General features: G+C 36.8%; 2 protein-coding genes across 2 annotated transcripts; one reads left to right on the top strand and one right to left on the bottom strand.

Moving 5' to 3' along the window:
• Positions 1-590: 590 nt before the first annotated feature.
• Positions 591-12,165, bottom strand: LOC125672024 (N6-adenosine-methyltransferase TMT1A-like). Its single transcript, XM_048908078.2, has 2 exons — positions 11,619-12,165; positions 591-2,834 (listed from the first exon to the last, which is right to left on the bottom strand). Exons 1-2 carry the CDS (start codon positions 12,144-12,146, stop codon positions 2,598-2,600), a joined length of 765 nt encoding a protein of 254 aa, XP_048764035.1. The 5' UTR covers positions 12,147-12,165; the 3' UTR covers positions 591-2,597.
• LOC125672025 (acyl-coenzyme A thioesterase 13-like) lies at positions 12,162-20,069 on the top strand. The gene is made up of 3 exons (XM_048908080.2): positions 12,162-12,300; positions 14,056-14,240; positions 19,648-20,069. Exons 1-3 carry the CDS (start codon positions 12,211-12,213, stop codon positions 19,799-19,801), a joined length of 429 nt encoding a protein of 142 aa, XP_048764037.2. The 5' UTR covers positions 12,162-12,210; the 3' UTR covers positions 19,802-20,069.
• Positions 20,070-25,332: the final 5,263 nt, after the last annotated feature.

Below are 25,332 nucleotides of genomic sequence, written 5' to 3'. Positions count from 1 at the left end.
TTTTGATTGACACTTCTAGAAAACAAATTCAAATTGACTGCTTAACAAGCCTCTGTGGCAATGTTAATAATAAAATAGTTTGATTTCATTACTTAAAATTCCTTTCACAAGAGGGCAATTTACAGCAATGCTAGCTCGAGTTCTTTTACAAAATAGCTTCTGTTTCAAGGGCAAGATTTCTACTTTCAGATGTTTTGAAAATTGACCTCAAACATCAATTTCAACACCATATTGAATTAACCACAAACTTTTAACGGATCATCATATTCTTTCACATTGAAAATCTAATTTGGAAAAAATAAAGAGTTTATGAAATCAGCACAAAAAGATTTCATCATGAGAGATACAGGGCTCACAGTGGGTGTGACCGATCGACAGGGGATGCTTACTCCTCCTAGACACCTGATCCCACCTCTGGTATATCCAGGGGTCTGTGTTAGCCCAATGATTAATTTTGTATTCCTTATATAGGAATTATGAGATTAATCGCTGTTCGTTATCTTCACCTTTCATTCAGGGGACATATGATGATGAGCAAGAAGTACTTATGTAAAAAGACAATAAGGAATTTTGGATTAAAAAAAACCACCATGATTTTCAAAACTTAATTTATTTCAATAAATATTAACAAAAGGCACCGGTGAATTTGAGCTTGGAATCTGCAGATTGGCAACCTGACACTTTATCCACTTAGTTAGATGAAAGACAAATCTGGTGGCGAGCTCCTGTAATCTAGCTAATTGGAGGTCAGAGTTCGGTATTTACAAACAATTTCACAAAACATTTGAATCACCAATTTATGGCGTAGTGTCATAAAATGTATGTCGTGATATTAATTCAAAACAGTTTAAGCTAGCTCACTACACTAAAGCTTATACTCTGTCACAAGATGGCGATTTAAATGTTTTGTAAAATTATTTGTATCGATCGATTTGTTTGTCTATCATCGTAACTCAGTGGTGAAACATTGGGCTGGTGAATCACAGATCTTAAGTTCAAATTCCCCCCCCCCCCCCCCCCCCCCCCCCCGAGAGTCTTTTATTCACATGTGTATGTGTGGAGGAAATAATTTTTTTTTGAAAATCATGTTTGTATCCAAATTTGTATATTTTTGCCTTTTTTGCATATACATGTATACTAATGTATATCATCATATCTTTTATAATTAAATCAATTCGTACTGATTTGAGAAACTATTTCTGGGTGTAGTGAGCCACCTTAAAGAAGTAAAACATGTTGTAGTGACATGATATCAACAGGCTTCCAAAGAAATTTCTTCTTTCATCTAATCAATAGAAGTTATGATTACTGAGATATGAAGATGTTGTTGGTCAAAAAAGCTCATTGAAGCATATGTTACCTGTTACATGTATCACAATATCAACTTTATTGAAATAAATCCTTTGAGTTTTTAATAGTAGATCTATACATGTATAAAAATTTTAAATAACTTCAGCTAAATACAGAGCACTTGCCCTGCATAAATAGATTTAGATGCCCCATTCACTTTTACATAATAAATGTAAAATCATGTGAAATGTATAAATGATATCAATAAAAATTGTGATATGTAACAATCATTTTTAAACATATCTCTACCATTCGAAAAACTATAAAAAAGTTTCCAAGATTCTACAATTTCTATGTACATGTATTCAACAATACACATATACATATGTACCCATATCATGTGTGTATCATGTATGGAAGACAGAAATTACCTCAGTAAATTCATATTTGAAATTTGCATTCTAAATACATTTATCTACATTGTATGTCTATGTTGAAGCAGATTGAACAATAAAATCCTACATGAAAATTTGATGAGCTAGTATAGATATATAAGTACAGTTGAATAATCAAACAAAAATGACTTATTAAACATTTGTAAAACACAAACTAATTCCTGAGAGAATTACAGGTACATGCATGGGGAATTAAATGGCAGATAATATTCACCATCCCTTTCTTAAAACAAAATATTACTGTCAAATTAAACATGTGAATAAACAAGCATGTAAATCTTCTGTAGTAAATTACTGATACCGATCCCCACAGCTGACCAACTATCTGTACTGCTTATATACAGTCAAACACAGTTATCTCACACTCAGTGGAGCCGAAAAAAAAAGCTTAGAGATATCCACAAGTTCAAGATATTAGAGTTAAAATACATAAAGAAAATAATAGTTGGGATTTCCAAGTGTGGCGGAAAACAACAAAACAATCAATCAATCAACATATTTTTGGTACAGTACAACATGCTTATAAGGAAAACTCTTTTAATAAAATGCTTATTACAAAGTGATATTCCTCAATGAATGAAAAATAACAAAACTTTCATTGGATATCACAAAGTTTAGATATAACAAACCGTTTTTCACTGGCCTTGGAGTTTTACTGTATAAGAGATACCGATGTTCAAGACACTGAAGTTCAACCAGTACTTGCTGCTTTTCTGACTGACTAGTTCAGAGCAAGAGAAAAATCAAAGAAAACAACGGTAGATCACTGAGATAATCTGAACACACAAACAGAGGTAGATCTACTAATTAAGAATTTATAATTAATTACCCTTTCATGATGTACAGTAACCATTACTTTGTTGCTATACCCATACATAGGGGTCTGATGACGAACACAAATGGAAACTTTCCGTTGAATGGCGTGATACGTGTGCGGGCGAATCCTGCTCGTCGTACTGCCTGTTTTGTTTCTCTTGTAATATGACAGCCACTCATAAAGCTCCAAATCGGATTTAAAAGTCCCTGGAAATATCCTGTCAGTGATCCCTTTTCTGCCGCAATGTGTTCCAAAAAATAAAATTTCCCACCCTGAAAAAAACAAGAGGTATGCTCACACATTCACCTGAGTACATATGTATCACAAAACGAAAAATTACATTTAAAGTGTTGCATGTTGATGTTGCAATGAATGCATCTTTCAAATGCAGATACTTTATGGTGTAAGTTTATTGCTAAGTTTTTCTCATGTGTGTATGTGATCAAAAGTAATGATCAACAAGAAAATTATAGCCTGAATAAATATTTTTAACATTTCATTGGTGACCTCGATTTTGGACAAACAAGCTCGATTCTGGACTCAAAGTCTTTGGTCATATTCAAGCTTTGTATCTGAGCCCCTAATGTCTCCTCATTACAAAGTTATGGTCTGGAACAAATACCTGGTAATTCTTACCATTTGTGAACCAGTCACTCTCATCTTGGTCAAATAATACACATGCAGATAAATGAGACCTTATGTGGCAGTCAGACGGGTTTGATTATTGGTGGTTAGATAGCTCAGTTGGTAGAGCACTTGACTAGAGATTCAGGGGGCCCAGATTCGAATCCTGCATGGTCTGGTTTATTGCATTTTCTCCCTTCCTGTTACAACTGGTGCCATAGCCCAGCCCCAGGAGCTGACAGGTGAAAATGCCTGCCAGGAGATAAAGATGGTGGGTTCAAGTGTGAAGACATTTAAAAGGGGAGGAATGTAGTGGTCAGCCAGTGACTAGATGCCTCAGTTGGTAGAGCACCTGAAGTCCTGGAGATTTAGGGGGCCCAGTCTGGTCCACTGCATTTTCTCCCTTCCTGACACACCATCTGGTAATTTGCAGCAGTAGGAGCATTAACGTAGTTCCACACTCGTGTGATGTCATAGGATTTTGCAAAGTCAATAATTTAATGATAGGAACATAAATTTTGTTGGAATCTTTTTCAATAGTTATTGTAAAAAATCTTGTTAGCCATAAAATATTTCAAAATTCTTAGTTATATTTGAATAGTCAATGATATGTTTCAAAATATTGAATCCAAGGACAATAACTCTGTTTTCATTCAATTATCTATCAAGTCCATAATGCGATATATTTCTTTTATTTTTGACAAACATTTTACCAAGGTGATAAGGAATCATTATCTGTGTCTTTTCATGAAATTACATACAATTTTAATCCTGAGTGATTTAAATAGCTCAGCTGTATGGTGCCAGACTTCAGTTTTTGATGGGGGTATACATAATCTGGAAGCTATAGATTTGAATTTATTAAGGAAAGGTATGGATTTTCCCCCATGAATAACTGTAACAGATGTAACTCTACTAATATAAACAGAAAAAATTATATGTAAACCATGCTATAAGGAAAATGCGTCCACATTTGTTTGTTTTTTAACATTTTGGGGAATAACGCTAATTCAATAATTTTCCACATACATGTATTATTCTAAAACTTGATGAACATTTTGAAAATGACATGTGTTTTAGTTATTGACATGTTTCCCGATAAATAAATGCAATTCAAAAAATATTTTGTTGTTTTTATATTAAAATAACAACAAATAACTGTTTCCAATGAATTCCATAAAAATCTACATCGGGTAGGGCTGGGACGATTCAGGGTTAGCTCGATTCGGTTCGGTTTCGATTCAGAACAGCACGGTTCGGTTATTTTCGATTCGGTTCATGTTAGGTCCAATTTATCTAATGACACCACAAAAATTAACAATTTTAATGAGTAGCATATTTGATTTGATTTAATTCAAGTTATATAACTATATGTTGTCATTTGTAAACATCATATCTATTCATAATGGCATTTTATAACTTTGATAGAAAAAAGAAAACACTGACAGTCTATCAAAATTTGTTATATTAATGTGCTGCATAAGGCCACTGATAAAATGTGTTGTGTTTCCGCTAACCCGACCGACCCTAAATTATAGCCCTGACCCTAGAATTTTTTTTCGATATTTAAAAAAGAAAATCGTCATTTTCCCGGAAAAAATATATTCCCGGTTCTTGGTTTTCGTTTTAGTTAGACATTGAGATGAAGTCATTCAAACGCTTAATGATATACAAAATTGCATGGTATTGTGTCAAGCGTTTAAACAACATTGATAATGTTTCTAACTAACAGCATGGATGATGGTTGACCCAGTGGCTAGTACCTCCATGCGTGCTCACGCAACGATGATTGAACAATTGAAGTTAACAGACGGTCGAGAGACTCTGCAAAGTGTCATGTTTTCATAGAAGACTTTCTTTTGTTAAAATTGCCAACTCCTATGTTGTTTTTAGACGGTGGCTATTTATAGCCATGCACTGTCTTATGCTATCATTTCAACGGGCATTAGACGGGGACCCTAGTTTTATATGGAGGTCATGATGCAGAGTGACAGACATGAATGTCCAGTCTGTCAAATTTGTATGCACATCCTTGGTTTCTGCTGCAGTTCTAACTGAAAACACTATAAAAAAAGGTCGCAAATAAAGCAGTGAGCGCATTCGAGTTGTTGATGGCTGGTGAGAGCCGAGAGGAAAAAAAGATGTGCAGATTGTTTTTAAAATAAAAATTTATGTCCGGTAAAAAGTTTTAGCTGGAAGAGAGTTGGATCCCATTAGGATAAGTGGGATCTACCCAGACTGTCTTCCTACCCTTGTTCCATTTAGATTGTGAAAATACATTCAGAAATGTATTAATAAACTTAAAATATGTTAATGATGTTGATATTTTGGTGATGATTTAATATATATTTTTCAAAACCATCACATTATTTCCCTGTCAAACATATCCAATAGAAGTATTCCTATGACAACCAATCTAAATGTAGAAACAATATATCTGGTACTTGTAGAACATAGTGGCATAGAGGAGTTAACTTAAATTTGTGTTTTATGCTAGATATGTTTCATTGAAAAATATAGTTTCTTATAAAACATCTGGAAATAATCCTCAGCCAATAACGGGTGAAATGTTATGATTGAAAGTTTACTTGCAATGCAATTTAAGCGAAATTTTATTTTGAAAGTATAAAATTCAATAGAACATTTAACTTGTGCAGTAATTAGGGCTATACGGACCGTGGATATCGGCCTGGATAGCTCAGTGGTTAGAGCACCTGACTAGAAATGCAGGGGTCCAGCCAAAGATTTTCTCCTTCCCATACTACATTTGGTGCCGTTGACCATCCCTAATGGTGCAGGTTGGCCTATCAGGGGCGAAAAGAACCTGGGTTGATATTGAAAGACAATTATAAAATTATAATTGATCTTAAGGAGGGAGGAATGTAGTAATGAGGGCTATACGGACCGTGGATATCGGCCTGGATAGCTCAGTGATTAGAGCACCTGCCTAGTAATGCAGGGGTCCCGGGTTCGATTCCCGGTCCAGCCAAAGATTTTCTCCTCCTTCCTATACTACACAGTCTACACTTGTTAGTGTTTACAATGTTTTTGCATACTTTGAAAAAATAAAATTAAAAAAAAAAAAAAATTTATTTCCTACCTACCTACCCTATTTTTTTCTGGAACGTTAGCGGAAACTCAACAATTTTTATCGTTGGCCTAAGTTTTGGATTATTAAACAAATCTATAGTGAATCTAAAATGTATATGATATTGTTTTCATTGATATGCAAAAATTCAACAATTCTATCAATTGAGAGTCTTTGAAAATCTCTCCTTTATTGATTTACTTCTCTCATGTTAACTGTCAAATCTGTGTCATTACCTACGATGTTGATTTCTCTCCACCACTGACATAAATGCTATATGCCATGTAAAGATAAACTGCAATGATCTTACGGACCATATTCTGTTGGTATCTGAGTGGTGAAAATGCTAACTCTTAACATAGTAGTGATTTAAATCTCCGTTGTATAAAAAAACCCACATGTTTTCAACATCACTCGGACGCCATATTTGTTGTTTTGGTGTAAGTAAAATCTAAACCGAACCGAACCGAAATCCGGAATTTGTAATCGGTGCATCGAATCGAATGGTATGAATCGCGGTGCACCGAACTTTTCGGTGCACCGCACAGCCCTAACATCGGGGTATATGACTTTAGTGGTGTATGTAATGAAAATTAATATGGAAACCCTTAACTGTTTTGCCTTTTTTCATTACTCTGAATGTTAATTTATTGATTCCAAACAAAAAAATGCTACCTAAACCCCAAAAATCCAGGACTAAGGACCTACCTTAAATGTCTTCCCATTATATATCAATGGCCTGATTAGTTATTTCTAATCTGTAATGCTTTTTACAGATAACTTTGACCTTGGTAAAATGACCTTGGTTCAGGGTTTAGAGTCATGACACAGTCTATTACATAACTTGAAGTATGGTCTAGGCCATAAATGAGTTGGAACTTGGAACAAATGATGAAGAGATAGGACTATATCATCTTTGCAAGCCAAGTGTCAGATTTACTTAATTACTCTCATGAGCTGGAGTAGGTTTGCAGAGATGGGACTAAAAATATAATGAAGATTTTCAAAGATGTAATTCATTCTCAGCAACTTAGTCATATACCCCCTCCCAAAGGGCTTGAACCCCTGACCAAAAGGGTCACATGTTTTACAATTTTGAAATGCACTTCCGCTTCATTTTCATTCTTCACACTGCTGCATGTTCAGGTTGAATTTATATACTTTCACTACACAACCTATTAGCCCCACCCTGGGGCTTGGGCCCCAGACCCAGGGATCACAAATTTCACTTTGTTTGGTAGAGATCACCTTGCTCATTACAAATATGCACAAAATTTGCGTTCAGGGGTTAAAAATTCCTCAAGCCAGACATCTTGGATTTGCTGATCATTCAGAATTTAGACTTGGCATTCAGAAACACAGGAAGTCTGAGGGGTTTGCCAAAAAGTGAATACCAAGCAAAAGTGTGTTACTTCTAGAATGAGTTAAATACAGTTATTTATACCTTATTTGTGTTTACTTACATGAAAATGTCAAGAAAAGATAGAAAGTTTTCCTTCATTATTTTTGGCTTTAATCAATTTACAGTACATTTATTACAAATTTTGAAAATGACAAAATTCAGCATGACTTGACATTAATCAGTTGGCCTTGCTAAAAGTATAGACTTCAAGTATCAACCTTGAGCATATGAAATCAATTTATACCCCTAAATAGTCTGCTACAAATTATAGAGAAAAAGGTTTTGTTTCAAAATTGCATTATCATTCTTTTTTGTTTTGGCCCCACACCTCAAATCCCAAACCAGCTATTGAGGGTTGAGACCATGCAATTCACAAATTTTATTTTCCTATCCCTAAAGTACTCCAGCATGCTAGAGGTTCACGGCGAGATACTTTTAACTTGGCGTCGCGTAACCTCTAGCATCCATTGTGAAAATTATCACTGCTGAAAATGCCAAATTGGGAATGGGTTGCTTAAAACATTAAAAGCTTTATCATTGATGAATGACCATTACCAATCAAATATTTGTTATTTATATAAATAAGTATCTTTAAAACGAAGCAATTATGCCAGAGGTATATAAGGGACATTAACTGCTCTAACTTGGAGTATTCCTAAAGATGTTACACACCACTTTGAGTGATAATTGGTTAGGTAGTTTCTAAGAACTTGAAAATGTTCCAAAGTTGATGACACATGATGACTTCAAAACTTCTAAAAGATAAAAAGAAATGTCTGATCTCATTTATGGACCTGCTTTTGCCATCACAATAACCAAATTCTAATTTTCACCCAAACTCACAAAGAACTTTTCTACTGTGTGAGTGGTTAAGGGTGCAAAATTTAATCACAAGAATTACAATAAAATCTCACCCAGGTAATAGACAGATTAGTCAAAAATCAAGTTCACTCGAGCATTCATGGAGCTAACACTGTGGCCAATCCGAGTTGTCTACCATACTGGTAAAACTCAAAATCTGTATTAGATACAAATGCATCTGATTCCATTTCTTTGTCAAGCAATCCATTTCCTCTGTATTACAATGTATATCGCCATTTTCACAGTATTGGTGATAATTCATACTTGCTAATGTTATAATGCATTCTACATAAAGATATATGATTAAACCCATAACAAGTATGACCAAATATTGACCAAATGGTACCTTTAACAAATCCAATGATATATAACAGTCCCATGTTCTATTCAAAAAAAATATTCAAGATATACAACTGAAAAAAGGGATATTTTGTGTGTTATGCTGTTGCAGCTCAAAAATGGCTTTATTTTCAAGTTTTTGTTCAAAGAGATTTATAGAAGAGGCTTTTGGTAATAGAAACCAGATCAGTGAGAAATTATTCCACTTTTACGTGCAATTTACTGTATGTAAATCGAAAAAATATTAGCGAAATAATGTTTAAATATGTGAAAATGCTTGTACGTTATGCAATTTTATAAAATTCCAATGTTTAAACTTACAAGTAAAAAAACTACATGTTAATTCATTATTTCAACTTTTGTTTTGCATTGAAAATTGAGTTGAATACTAAATGAAACATTATAGAAAAGTTTGAGTGGATTATTCAAAACTAGAAAAAACAAGCAATGCTCACTAAGAATACCCCCCGCTTACCCCAATCTCCCAAAGGGTGTTGGTAATAGGTATAAATTACCTCTTTTCTGAGTGTAAAAAACAAATGGCATGACAAACCGAACCATATTGCTACTTTGATGTCCAGTGTGCTTGACCTTTGACCTTTTGACCCCAAAATCGATAGGGAACATCTTCATCCCATGGGTAGTCCAAATGTATGATATGGTGACTGTAGGTGGAAAGGATAACGCTTTAGAGCCTAGAAACCATATTGCTACTTCGATGTCCAGTGCGCGTGACCTTTGACCTTTTGACCCCAAAATCAATAGGGAACATCTTCATCCCATGGGTAGTCCATATGTATGATATGGTGACTGTAGGTGGAAAGTATAACGCTTTAGAGCCCGGAAACCATATTGCTACTTCGATGTCCAGTGCGCTTGACCTTTGACCTTTTGACCCCAAAATCGATAGGGAACATCTTCATCCCATGGGTAGTCCATATATATGATATGGTGACGGTAGGTGGAAAGGATAATGCTTTAGAGTCCGGAAACCATTGCGTCTACAGACGGACAGACGGACAACCCGATTCCAGTATACCCCCCCCCCCCCCCCCACAACTTGTTGCGGGGGGTATAATTACGCACTTTTCTCTAACTGGTATAAAAATGCCCCAAAATTTCTGTAGTGTCCGCAACATGTGCATATTTTGGAATGTCTGATGACTTATACTTCTATACTCTTACTGGTAAGAGGCAATACAGTTACTAATGTGTCTACCAAAGAAACAGACTCTAGCTCAGTATTGCTAAGTTTTCTGACAGATATATTGTGTTTTGTAGTGTCCGCAACCCTGTAGAGTCCGCAACAGCTTTTTGATTTCATAGATTTTTTCAAGAAAATGTATTATGATTTATCTTTCTGATAACTATAACTATTCAAGTATTTACTTTAAACATGTAATGGATTAAAATATTGTGAAAATATATGTTCAAACTCGGAATTTACACACATAACATCTAGTGTATACATATTCAAAATCCTTCAATTTTCAGTCTAAAGTTATATATTTCAAGTGAATTTTCACATATTTCAAACTGAAGTGGGAACTAATTAAACAAATATATGTCAAGATGTTAATTGTTTAATGATAAATCTAAATATATTCCAATTTAACTATGTTGCGGACACTACAGTAATGATATGCATTCCAATTTTCTTAAGCGTCTTGGACTAAAAAATTTTAATGAGCCACTAAGATGAGCAGCCCTGAGAGGTTAATGAAATCAAGGGAGAAGATAGAAGAAATAGGGTGAAATTAAAAAAAAAAACCCAGTGAAGCTAAAGAAAGACAAAATAAGGAAAAGGAGAAAGAGAGAGAGAGGTAAAAAACAATCCCCAATTTCTTGCCACAAAAAGAGATTACATGAATGAAAAAATACAGACAGAAAGAAATCTTGAGAGAAAGAAAAGGTTGAAATTGATTTGAATATGAAATGCAAGAAAAGGTGAACACAAAAAATTGGAAAGAAAAGAACAAATTTAAAAAGGAAAAGAATTAAAACCAAAAAGGGCAGAGAAAGAAATGTTATTTGTGAAAAACATAATTTTCAGATCATAGTTAAGGACAAGGAGAAAGATGAGGTTAACCCCCCCCCCCCCCCCCCCCCTCCAAGTACTGCTGGATATCTGAATACAATTCCTGTTCACACGAAATACAGAAAGTAGATTCCTCCTGGGGAAACTAATGATAAAATTAGCATCATACTTTCTGAGCCAATTTTATCCCCAAACAGTACCAATGACAAGTTATTTCATTCTTTTGATAATTAGTATTGTTTATATGCAAACATTATTTTGCATTCAACATTTAGTTCCAAGTTCAAGTTTGTTTGAATTTGAAAAAATAAATAAGAGTTGTTCATAAATTTATCTACAGTACTTGCAGTGTCTACATTAGCATTAATTATCATTTCACTTTGACGTGGCATAACTTTTTTTTATAGGAATGCTTATACAAATTTTTTTGGTTCTTGTACGCATACATATTGTACTTTCTAGGCAACATGTCAAAAATGTGCTATGTGGATTTTTATTTGTTGCTCCAAGTGCAACATAATTTGCACAAATACCGTGAAAATGGCATATATATATCACAGCAAGATTCATCAAGGCTGAATATTTGAACTGACGCCTCTTTGGAAGAGGTGTCAGTCCATATATCCAGCCTTGACAAATCTCGCTGACATTACACTGTACCATGTTTATTATCATATGAAATATTTCAACAAATTAAAATATACCGGTTTCAAAACTCTTCGGACTTCTTCTAATGATTTTGATGTACTCCTAACACTGCAAAGCACTAGAGTGCAGACGACAGCATCATACATGTCACTTTCCACCATCTCCATATTCTCAGCGAAACCTTTCAAGTAATTCACACGCTGTCTGTGTTTCTTTGAATTAACTTCCAAGTATGCATCAAAATATCTATTGGGATCTAAACAAGTGACGTTGCTTTTGGGTGGATAAAACGCGAAATTAGCTCCGCCACCTGCCCCAATTTCAAGAATCATTAAATCTCTGCCCAGATCTTTACGCTGATCCAACAGTTCAGAAAACAGTTTCTTTTTATGTCGTTTAGTTGCCTTGTTCACGATCGGCACCGTTTTATTGAGGAGATAAGCCCACACTGCACTGAAAATTTCTTTAAATTTTCTCTTAAAAAAGTGCAACACGAAGATTATTGCGCAACACGGGAGAACCCAAGAGACAACGAAGGCTTTGACGACAAGATCACTTTCTGCCATTTTGAAGTCATGTGACATAGGGTTAGGAATAAAATGGAGCCCAATCCCATCTTTATTTACACTCGGTATTGAAAATTGAAATATGTCTTCTGCTCGCAATGGACTTGCGTTTTTGAAACAGATGGTGAAATTCAGAACAGAAGTCAAAAGTTTTGAACATGTTTTACAAGGCGTAAGTACAACTCTAAGGTATTTTCCGATCTTTTTCTGAATTCAGTTCGAATTATCTCAAATGTAACTTACTATGGTATCGTCCAATTTTAATGAAATTTTCAATTGAAATGTAGAGTTGAGTAATTTTCCAAACAGGCACGTATTAATCACATGACATATGTTGTCTTATTAAAGCTATGCAATTTTTTTTACATCATTATTTATGATAACAAGTAAGGTTTAAAAATTGTTGTTTTTCCTTTTTGTTTAATTAATTTCTCTATTAATTACCTGTCCTAATATTTTAATTGTGTTTGTGTTGTTGTCATCAAACGCGGTACACTGGTTCTACTGAAAAAGATGACCCCAATTGATTTTGATGTCACAAGGCCAAAGGTCAAACTACCCGAGTATCGTCCGCTCAATATCTTGAGAATCCTTTGCATGTGTAGACTGTAGTAATTAGGGCTATACGGACCATGGATATCGGCCTGGATAGCTCAATGGTTAGAGCACCTGACTAGTAATGCAGGGGTCCCGGATTCGATTCTCGGTCCAGCTAAAGGTTTTCTCCTCTCTCCTAGATACCACATTTGGTGCCGTTGACCACCCCGATTAAGATTTGCAGCCGGGTGAAAAGAACCTGGGTTGTGTGCGTCTTCGAGGGCGAAGACAAATTAAGGAGGGAGGAATGTAGTAATTAGGGCTATAAGGCCCGTGGATATCGGCCTAGATAGCTCAGTGGTTAGAGCACCTGACTAGTAATGCAGGGGTCCCAGTCCAGCCAAAGATTTTCTCCTCTCTCCTATACTACACATGAAAGATATGAATCTTGGTACACAGGTACATCCTAAGAATCAGTATTGTAAATTTCTGAGGATGATGAAATCTCACAAAGCTATAAGTCAATTCACAATGGATAAAATACACTGTTATCTTTAGGGCAGACTTGTGTAGTTGTCCATGAAGTCGTAGTAATAATCCATATATATATATATATATATATATATATATATATATATATATATATATATATATAACACAACATTGTCTTTGTTTGTAAGGCTCATTATTACAACTGTATTTTCAATGAACTTGGCATTAATTCCACTTTTGGTAATCGTACTTATACTCCAACTGCCCTTTCAAAAGATGAAGTTCTTCAAAACCATGCTTCAGTTTTAGACACATTTAATATCCCAGTCAATGGGTCGAATGAATATGAGTTACCGTACCTATACTGGATTCCTAAACTACATAAAAACCCTTGCAAACAAAGATACATCGCTGGATCCAGTAAGTGCTCTACCAAGCCCCTATCTTTGCTCCTCACGAAAATATTAACAGTTACCCGTTGCTAGATACTATCACCCTGAACCGCGTGCTTTCTGTTCTCAGAGGGTAACAATGTTTTTCAAATGCTTCTCAACCAACCAGATTCAAGTATTTTACATGAAAGGATGATGCCATTCTTAATAACTGTATGGTATTGACAGACACACGATAGCCTAGTTGTTACTAGTGTTTATCCACACGGGTTACCAGTAAATGTATGTATACAATATATGCACATGAAGCCGTTCCTCTTGTTCTGATCATTTGTTTCAGTAACGTAAAATAACCAATAAGTTTGGTAAATTGATGCTGACTTTAATTCAAAGTTTTGAACTCTGTATAGAAAGCTGTGCAAGTACCTTAAATGTTGTAGCAACTATATAAGCATAATTCAATTTCAATATTAATCTTTCTTTTTTTTTTTAATTTTTTTACTAAGGTTCGAGTTGTGGACGGAGGAGAGGGGCGATGTCAGTGTGAAATGACCGTAAAGGAGGAACACCAGAATGCTGGAGGGACGCTACATGGGGGCTTGACCGCCACTCTGGTGGATGCCGTGTCCACGTGGGCTTTGATGACAACAGAGCGACAGGTGCCTGGCGTTAGTGTTGATCTTAGTGTATCGTAAGTACTCGTACAATGCTGTATACAATGGAGCGAGGATTTTGCATATAATTTAGGCGTAGGTTTTATTTAGTTTATTTGCTCTATATCCCATCAAAGAACGTCACACTATGACTATGTGTTTACAAAACTTCAAGATATTGTACAACTGTAACACCTCTCTAGAACAAAATTAAGTGTTAGACAAACACGGACCCCTGAATATACAAGAGGTGGGGTCAGGTGCCTAGGAGTAGTAAGCATTCCCTGTCGACCGGTCACAACCGCCGTGAGCCCTATACCTCAATCAGGTAAATGGAGTAATCCATCGTCAAAATCAGTGTGTAAAGACCGGCCTAACAATCGGTATGAAACAAGTCAGACAACATTTGACCAAATGACAGGTTGTAATGGCAAACTAGATCGTTATATTTACACAAAACTGTTGCACACAGGATTAGATCTGTTGCACACAGGATTAGATGTATTCCTCCATTCATGCCTATTCCCGTGGGGATCCGGGTTAGAATAGGTCCTCAGTACCCCCTTGTTTGTCGTAAGAGGCGACTAAATGGGGCGGTCCTTCGGATGAGACCGCAAAAACCGAGGTCCCGTGTCACAGCAGGTGTGGCACGATAAAAATCCCTCCCTGCTCAATGGCCATAAGCGCCGAGCAGCCCTTCACCGGCAGAGGGACGTTAAACAATATTCAACCAACCAACCATTCATGCCTGAGAAGGATATTTAAAATATATTGGCCGGAGAAGATCGATAACATCAAATTGAGGAAAGTGCAGAGATGGATAAGATCAGTGTATTAGTGAGAGTAAGAAGATGGACCTGGATTGGGCATGTTTTGAGAAAAGATGCACATAAACAACTGCAGAGTAGCATTAAGATGGAGACCTGAAGGTAGAAGGAAAAGAGGTCGACCAAAGGAAACGTGGAGAAGAACGGTGGAGAGAGAAAGAGAGCAGCTAGGGTTTACAAACTGGCTGAAACAGCAAGAGCTGCACAAGACAGGAAAACCTGGAAAATGCGTGTTAGAGGCCCTATTCTCCAGGAGGAGAGAAGGAACTATAAGTCAAAGTTGCACACATGTATACTAGTACTTTGTCACACTCTGCTTGCAGAAGCTGTCTGAATTAAAAGACGTGTCGGCTAACGTGCTGTATTTCTTCAGCTGTGAAATTCAAGAGCGTGCATTTCTTCAGCCGTGAAATTCAGTCAGTGGTTCAGAGCGTTTATTACTTCAGTAGGGAAAGTCAGTCATTCATTCAGAGTGATTGCAGTGATCCTGGAATGTGGAATCTCTACTCAGCCATAGGGTCAGCAAGCTATTGGACACGTACGATTCAACTACACAATGATATGGGACCCGATAGTGATTCGATCCCAGCCGGAATATTGCAGACGTTTACTAGCTGCTCCTAAACCATCAAAAATGTGATGAACTGCAAATATTCTGTTTTTGCTTTCAAAAGTTCTTTTTAGCTCACCTGTAAAAAAAAATCATGGTCCCCATGGCGGTAGGTTGGGGCCACAATAGGGATAAAAGTTTTATAAGCGAATATAAAGGGAAATTTTTAAATATGTGCCAAGGTGACTCAGGTGAGCGATGTGGCCCATGGGCCTCTTGTTTATCTTTATCTCCAACCTAGGCAATATGTCACTGACTACGTCAGATTGAGTTTTACTATAAAACGGTTTAGACATGCATAGAAGTGAAGTGTTTAGAGTGAGTCATGCATCTTATACGTCAATAAACTGGATAGACAACCAATGCTGAGGAGGAGAGGATGGTAATGGTTGGACAGTGAAGAAGACCACAGTGGATCTACTGAAGAAAGGACCAATGAACACCACGCTAAGGGAACCAGTTATCTGCTCCTGATTAAGGAATGATATGCATGTACACAATGTCTCATAATGACAAGAAAAATACTTCGAAGAAGAGTCCGTGTGGGAATGGACACTGGTCATCAAAATGGATCAGCAATGGAAGTGCATTGATAACAGTAATGAACTACCAAGGAGTCAGAGACAAACCCCAGACAAGATACATCATAAGAGAATGATAAGCAAAACTGTCAAAATTGAGACGAGAAAGGAAAGAAAACGAAGCGAATACCTTTTAAAAGTTTTAAGTCTTGTACTTAATACAAACATTCTCTCTAGGTGAGACTAGATTTAACTGAATGGAAATCAATGCAACCAACTTTACCACATGGCTCTGAGTACCTTGTTTATGAAATACAGCTCAACGTGTCGGGAAATGAAAATAAAAAAAAGAGAAACCATGGGAATTTTAAATTATTTGAAGAAAATAGAAATTGTTGGGTCACATCTTTGAATTCCACCAAGTAAGCTAAACTAAGTCAGACAGACAAAGTGTATCGTATAAGACAAGGCCGGGACAAAAGGAAACAAAGATCCCTGGTTAATAACAACCTGCCAGTTATAAAGGTTAAAATCACAGTGATGACTAGATAGGGATGAAATCCAATACTAGGAATCAAGGAATAGAAAGGAATACTAGATAGGGATGAAATCCGGTAATGAGGAATAGACAGGATGACTAGTGGAGATGAAATCCGATAATCAATGGATTCAAGTAGAGTAGATGAAATCCTATATAGATAGAATCGCTAGTGAATTGGAAAATAAAATCCGGTAATCGAGGAATAGACAGGATGACTAGATAGAGATGAAATCCTATATACATGTAGATAGGATGGCTAGTGAATTGGAAAATAAAATCCGGTATTCGAGGAATATACAGGATGACTAGATATAAATGAAATCCGGTAATCGAGGAATAGACAGGATGGCTAGTGAAGATGAAATTCTATAATCGAGAAATAAACAGGATGACAAGATAAAGATGAAATCCGGTAATCGAGGAATAGACAGGATCGATGGCTAGATGGAGATGAAAAGTTGAGTTCAGATTGGAAGGAAAGAAATGAGGACAGAAAAACACCTGGGGCCAGTTTCACAAAACTAACTTACGACTAAGATCTAACTTAAGACATAAATTTTTCCTAATTTCATTCCTTATCCGTTTCACAAAAAATGTCGTATCTTAGGATTTTCATAAGTTCTTTCGTAACTTTACGACAGGTAAGTAGGTGTCTTAAGTCCAAACTAATATGGCGGCGGCCTTTATTTTGCTGTGTCATCGTCAACTTAGACGAGAAAGACAATTCAGAGATGGAAAGAATCCTTTAGATTATATGAACGACATGGAGATTGTTTCAAAATTTAAACTACCACTTCATTTGATCATCGACTTATGCCAAATGATGGAAAACGATTTGAAAAGACACACTCGTAGGTCCCAATCATTGCCAACATCGTTAAAAGTCATGGCTGCCCTCAGATTTTATGCCACGGGGAATTTCCAATTGGTGACTGCTGATCTCCACGGCATCAGTAAGTCCAACGTTTCCAGAATAGTTAGAGATGTTTCTTCTTTACTTTCAAACATGAGCCCTAACTACGTCAAGATGTCTGAAGGAGATGCAGAGGGCTTAGTGGAACTTGAAGGTTCCTTATCGAAAGTATCAACCCCACCCGAAATCCCAGAAACGCACGTGTTTCCAATTATAGCTTGGATTTTGTCCTCTATTTGAGTGATTTCTACTTCTCTGGGCAGGGGGCCACCGCCAGTTTTTCGCTGTTCTCGTCTATTCAACGTCATCTCTCTTTTCGTATCGCTCGTTAAGCAGCTCCATTTTTTTTAGCTCATCAACTGTCCTTTCTTGGGAGGTATTAACTACGTTTACCTTTGCTGTAATTTCTTCCCATTGTCTTTTTTTAGCTGGATTTGTCACGCTGGAGTACTGTTTGGATATAACACTTCTTTTCTTTTTTCTACCTCCTCAGTTAAGATTTATATTTCTGCCGTTGAGATATTTTGATTTCTTTTTGACTGCGACATGTTTACATTTCGAGCACGGCATGGGTTGTGGGGCTCGATTTATTCGTTGAATTGGATAGTGAGTTGAACAATAAAATCATTGAAACATGACAGACCGTCAATTATTGGAAATGTGTTGAATTTCTACATGTAGTTGCAATATCGGGCTGAAACAGGTGACAGCCCCCCTCCCCCTCCCCCTCTCTGAAACTATGTACCAATGTCAAACTTAATTGCTTGTATAGTGTGTATCTAATAAGGTTTTCTATCAATTATCATTTTTTAATGATTAATTTACACAAGCCATTTATTCACTACCGGTATTTAAACTGTTAATGCAAAATCTGAAAACACTGATCACCTGTTTTGATTTACACATATTTAAGATACATCTTAGGAAAAGAGATTTCTTATGAACGTTTCGTGAAACAGTTGTGGATATTCTTAGGAAATTCGTAAGTTAGAATTTAAGAATATCTTACGACATATCTTAAGATATATCTTAGGAAAGTTTTATGAAACTGGACCCTGGAGTACCGGAGAATAATCTCATTCTATATATAAAACACCGAGAGTACCCGAGAATAATCTCATTCTATATATAAAACACCGAGAGTACCCGAGAATAATCTCATTCTCTATATAAAACACTAGAGTACCCGAGAATAATCTCATTCTATATATAAAACACTAGAGTACCCGAGAATAATCTCATTCTATATATAAAACACTAGAGTACCCGAGAACAGTATCATTCTATATATAGAAAGAAGGCACTGAGGCATTGCAGCGACCCCTGTACTTCCTCTGAGAAGAAACGAAGTATAAACATTTTGCGTCACGACATGTTAAGGGTATAATCTGCATAGGTATATCTACCAGATTTTATTTGTAATATAGATACCTCTTTGAAAAGGGTATCCAACATTGATTGATAAGTTTGGATCATATGATAATGAATAACACTACGTCCACAATCGGCGACTCGGGCGGTATTTATATTTACAGTGGATGTGCCATGAGGACACTGGTCCAGGATCCTTGTGTATATGTTTTGATAGTATGAAAAGTAAAGATAACGAACAGTGATCAATCTCATAACTCCTATAATCAATACAAAATAGAGAATTTGGCAATCACGGACCCCTGGATATACTATACCACAGGTGTGATCAGGTGCCTAGGAGGAGTTAGAATCCTCTATAGTATATTATCTCACACAGTTTTAAAATCTTGAAGGTACGATTGCTATTGATGTAAATCTCAACATTTGTGATTAGTCGTGTATTTACGTCTCTCCGAAAGATAACATATTGTACATCGTGAATAATAAATACAGGTAAAATTCATTTCTAAAAATTAAATTTACTAAAATAGAAATCATCTTTTAACTCATCTTCAGAAAGTCATTTTTAAATGTTAGATATGAGATGATGGATCAAATACGTGTGCACTTAGACAAGTTTGACAAATCATGTGTATTTAAAGAAATATATTTGTTTACAGATTTATGAAACCGGTGAAAATTGGAAACGACATTGTGATTGATGCTGACACACTGAAGATGGGAAAAAATCTGGCGTTTTGTTCAGTGGACATTAAATTGAAAAACGACGGTTCTCTTGTAGCTCAAGGAAAACATACGAAATATGTAGGATGAAGTGGTGTTTTAGATTTCCCAAGACATTTTAAGTTGCAAGATTTATAATTCTTACCAGAGAATATTTATAGGTTCTATCTATGCCCCATACACTTGTATAATACTTCTATCATTCTGTGTATATTTATATTGCGGATTTTTTTAAAGAATGAAACATGAATAAACGTGGAGGATTAACATACCCGTATAGAATCTTCGTTAAACAATGAATTGATTTAGATCACGCTTGTATTCCTAAAATATTGTAATAAAAGTAGAGTTTTTTATATACAGAGAAGTATTGAATAGAGAGTGGCAGCGTAATGAATTTGGTTTACATGTATAGTAGTCTTTACCAGATCTAATTGTCTATATTCTGGATCATAGATTAATATAATCATGATGAGAATGAAAAGTGAAAATAATGAACAGTGATCAATCTCATAAATTCCATAAAAAATGCAGAATTAAGAGTAGGGCATGGAATCAGGTACCTAGGAGGAGTAAGCATCCCCTGTTGAGAATGAATTCTGAGAGGTCAGAACATTGCACCATAGCATTTTAAATTCTAGCAACACTAAGGGACCGGTTGTAGTAGCTCAGCGGTTAAGGTGTCCATCCTCCCAAAACACTAACAATTTGTCGAATAGGTCGTAAAATCACAACAAAAACTCAAAACAAGATGACATGACACCATACTGTGGAAGCTACAAATTTACGCAAATATAAAAACGTACGACGGTTCGATGGTACATTGTCGATGATTGTGTGTATAATGTCGATTTTACGTCCAACAGGTCGATGATTGTGTGTATAATGTCGATTTTACGTCCAACAGTTCGATGATTGTGTGTATAATGTCGATTTTACGTCCGACGGTTCGATGATTGTGGTACGATGTCGATTTTACGTTCGATTTTTGTTACTATCGTCATAATACCGTGTCATCGCACCATAACGACAATGATATGAATGGATGGAACAAAATTCCATATAGCTGAAATAATTTGAATCAGATAATAGCTGGAGAGTTAGGTTGACTTTCATGTTGCCTTGTTGACCTACAGTATAGAATGGTTGACCGCTTTCTCCAGTTTCCAGACGTTGATATATATAGCGGTCTGCAGAAGATGTTGATGGTATATCTTGGTCGTCTCTCTACAGTCTCCAAGCGTCTATTTATTTTGTGGTCTGCTGACTGTTTTCGTCCATTTCTAAAAGTTATTTGGTTTGCGGTATATTTTGTAGTCTTCACGACGTCTCTGCATTCTCCAAACGTGTATTTATTTTGTAGTTTCATTGAAGCATATGTTACATGTATCACAATATTGACTTCATTGAAATAAATCCTTTGAGTTCTTAATAGTATACACGTATAATTTTTTTTAACTTCAGCTAAATAGATAGATTGATTGATTATTGTTTAACGTCCCTCTCGAGAATATTTCACTCATATGGAGACGTCACCACTGCCGGTGAAGGGCTGCAAAATTTAGGCCTATGCTTGGCGCTTATGGCCTTTGAGCAGGGAGGGATCTTTATCGTGCAACACCTGGTGTGACACGGGACCTCGATTTTTGCGGTCTCATCCGAAGGACCGCCCCATTTAGTCGCCTTCTACAAGTACGACAAGCAAAGAGTACTGAGGACCTCTTCTAACCCGGATCCCCACGGGATGATTTAATATGGATTTTTTAGTCAAACGTACTAGATTATGTGTTCTGTTCTGTTCCAATGTACGTTTATCCCCCCCCCAAATAATTAAAGTAACAAAAGATACGGTATTTAATTTTTTTTATAATAATAGAAAATATTCAAAATGTATGGGACTTTGTTGATATATGATATGATTTTTAATAATGTTTTCATTATTTAATTAAAAGTTACATATGAAATGCTCAATGGCCATAAGCGCCGAGAGAAGGCCTAAATTTTGCAGCCCTTCACCGGCAGTGGTGACGTCTCCATATGAGTGAAAGATTCTCGAGAGGGATGTTAAGGACGACAGACCTAATTCGAAATTTTGCACTTCTGCGCAGAAAGCCGCGCACATCGCTATTTACCGTCTCCGTGCATTGTGACGTCGCTGCAATTGTATCATCACTTTTTTGGCACGCTGTTTTTGGCTATATTTAGCTCCAAAACTTCATAGTTATTTCGGATTTCAAACATTTCGGTTGAGCATCACTGAAGAGACATTATTTGTCGAAATGCGCATCTGGTGCATCAAAATTGGTACCGTATAAGTTTTACATTATGAACATGCGAAATTTACGAACTGAACTTGAGACTGTATATTTCTTTCATTATACAAGTAATACATACATTCTTCAACAAAGTCGATTTATAGAATTTCCGTAACTTTGGTATCTGTGAATCCGTGACTAAACAATCTGTCCGTGATTCTTCCGTGTTTTATGTGTAATTTCTGGGATTCCGTAATTGTCCGTGTTTTTACAACTTCCCGCACATATGCCATGAATCAAACTGTCATAGGTATGCACAACGAAGTAAAAACAAATGTAGACTCTTTTGTTATTAAATTGTACTTCTGAATATAGTTTATATCATGAAAATTCTTATTAATAGTAATTATTGTACTATTACTCTATAAACAATTAACGATTTACGGCATGCACCAGAAGCGTATTACTCAAAAACCGACGATAATCTCTGTTTACAACCGACCGCGGAAAAGAGGGTATAGAATTCTATTTTGAAATCTTTCAACCATTCATTAAAACGACACAGAAAAAATGACTAAAACCGTATCAATCAACAACAACCGAAGAACAGAGGCAGGACCGGGGGTGGGGGGGGGGGGGGGGTGGGGGGGTAGTTTCTCTCGCGTCTGATAATAAACACGCTATCGCCCCTACCCATTGGATATATATTTTATTATTATACCAAAGCAGAATAATTCCTCTTCCGACAACAAAGCAAATCGTTCAGTCATAATGTTGGGAACAGCTGCTAAATAGTTGTGACGTTGAATATGCCGCTGGGCTTTGTATTTGACGTCACAATGCCGAATTGCGCGGAAAATCGATACTGTCATTGAATATGTTTTGGATTCGTGTTCATTCATTCATTTACTGTTTGATCAGCTGTTTGTGTACTGTTGTGTATGACGTCACGTTTTCTGTGTTCTTGAATAAATGGTACCGGTAGATTAGACTACACGTGTTTTCATGGTGCTCGACTAAACATGGTGTCAGAAGCGGGATACCAGTGATATTACCAGAAATTTACCTACAGATTTAGCAGTTAGTTATCCCTACAGAAGCATGCCTCGTTTCAACCCCCCGGAAAGTTTTAACTTCAGCAACCCGACGGAGTGGCTTGACTGGAAGGAGAGGTTTTCGCGCTTCAGAATGGCGTCGAAATTACACAAGGATGACCCCGAGGTCCAGATCAGTGCACTCATTTACGCAATGGGTAAGGAGGCTGAACACATATTCAAGTCCTTACAGTTTGCAGAAAATGGGGATGAGAAGAAATTTGAGAAAGTCTTCGAGAAATTCGACGAGTACTTCATTCCTAAGAGGAATATTATTCATGAGCGAGCCAGATTTCATCAGCGTGCACAACAACCCGGTGAGTCTATAGAAACTTTTGTTAGAAATCTCCATGAAATATCCGAGTATTGTGATTTTGCCGACAAGAAGGAGCAAATTAGAGATCAATTAGTGATAGGAATTTCTGACAAAGAACTCTCAGAAAAATTACAACTCAGATCAGACCTGACACTTGAGAAAGCAGTCGAAATTGCGCGGCAATCAGAAATGGTTAAATCACAAATCAAGGACCAGAGCGTATCAGCTACAAATGTGGAGGCTGTCCGCAAGCATAGCGTTATGGGTCAAAGTCAGCGGAATTTTAACACTAGTCGAGGCAGAGGACGTGGTCACAGATCCTCAGGCGGTCGTGGCAGGGGTAACCATCACGGAGCAGGACAAAGTCAGGGAAAATGTAGTAAATGTAATCTTCGACATTCAAGGGATCATTGTTTCGCTAAGGGCAAACAGTGCAGACGATGTCACAAGTATGACCACTTCGCTGTGTGTTGTAACCAAAATAGTGTAGCAGAAATAGTACAACCAAAACTTGGAGGATTGTATGAGGAAACAGGATTTCTAGGATCCGTCACTACCTGTCATGATGACGAGTCGGCGTGGAAGGTGAACCTAAGAATTTGCGGGAAAACGTTAACGTTTAAGATCGATTCTGGAGCAGATACCTCAGTCATGGGGAAATCAACCTACCGCACACTTCAGTACCTACCGAAACTCAAATCTGCTAATACTGCTCTATTTGGACCTGGAGGACGAATTGACTGTCTTGGAGTTTTTACAGCTGAAACTAATTTTAAGGACCAAAACTTTGTGTTCCCAATACATGTTATCGAAGGAACAAGTAACCTTTTAGGGCGATCAGCTGCACACAAGTTTGGACTCATCAAGAAAATTGACAATGTTGAATCAAGTTTGTTTGGAAGTTTTGGACTGGTGAAATGTGAGCCTGTTAGAATTACCCTCAAGGATGGTGCAAAGCCATACTGTCTAACAACTGCCCGTCGTATAGCATTTCCACTGATGGCAAAAGTAGAAGCAGAGTTGAACAGACTTGAGAAAGAGGGCATTATCGAAAAAGTGGAGGGGCCAACGGACTGATGCGCTCCTATGATGCCTGTGTTAAAAAAGAACGGCAATGTGAGGATTTGTGTGGATCTTAAAAAACTTAATGAAGCAGTGAACAGAGAACATTTCATGCTTCCAAATCTTGATGATATTTCCCCAAGATTAGCAGGATCAACACTATTCTCCAAACTTGACGCATCAAGTGGTTTCTGCCAAATTCCCTTACATCCCGACAGCTGTGGATTGACAACATTCATAACACCCATGGGACGTTATTGCTGTAGGCGAGTACCATTTGGGATAACATCCGCCCCAGAAATCTTCCAGCGCAAAATGACAGAATTATTACATGGCATTGAGGGAGTGGAGGTCATCATTGATGATATCTTGATTCACGGGAAGACTCGCAAGGAACATGACCTCAGACTTGATTCAGGACTCAAATTGAATCGTGAGAAGTGTGAATTCCGTAAAACTGAGATAGAGTACTTTGGACATAGTATTTCATCTGAAGGTATCCGACCAAGTAGCAGTCGAGTTGATGCTATCAGACAGATGGAAACTCCAACAAACCTTACAGAATTACGCAGATTTATCGGAATGGTGAACTACCTGGGACGATTTATTTCAGAGTTAGCCTCAGTGATCAGCCCAATGACAGATCTACTGAAATCTGGAAGTGCCTGGTTATGGGACCAAGCTCAAGCTAACGCATTCAGTCATGTTAAACAACTACTTACCTGTGCTCCCGTATTGACATTCTATGATCCACAGAAGCCGATTGTTGTCAGTGCAGATGCTAGCAGCTTTGACTTAGGGGCAGCTCTTTCTCAGCAGGAAGGAGACGTGTTCAAGCCAGTGGCTTACTGTTCTAGGAAACTGACCAGTGCTGAGCTGAAATATGCCCAGATT

The sequence above is a fragment of the Ostrea edulis genome, chromosome 4 (genome assembly GCF_947568905.1).
Source record: "Ostrea edulis chromosome 4, xbOstEdul1.1, whole genome shotgun sequence".
NCBI classification, from domain to species: domain Eukaryota; kingdom Metazoa; phylum Mollusca; class Bivalvia; order Ostreida; family Ostreidae; genus Ostrea; species Ostrea edulis.
Note: the sequence above shows the minus strand (reverse complement) of the source record. Positions and strands in the feature narration are given on the sequence as shown.

Coding starts and splice junctions, on each gene's coding strand:
- LOC125672024 (XM_048908078.2), bottom strand. CDS start 12,146: ATGTCACATGACTTCAAAATGGCAGAAAGTGATCTTGTCGTCAAAGCC. Junction 2,835..11,618: donor TCCGAAGAGTTTTGAAACCG/GTATATTTTAAT, acceptor TGTTTTTTTCAG/GGTGGGAAATTTTATTTTTT.
- LOC125672025 (XM_048908080.2), top strand. CDS start 12,211: ATGTCTTCTGCTCGCAATGGACTTGCGTTTTTGAAACAGATGGTGAAA. Junction 12,301..14,055: donor TTGAACATGTTTTACAAGGC/GTAAGTACAACT, acceptor TTTTTTACTAAG/GTTCGAGTTGTGGACGGAGG. Junction 14,241..19,647: donor AGTGTTGATCTTAGTGTATC/GTAAGTACTCGT, acceptor ATTTGTTTACAG/ATTTATGAAACCGGTGAAAA.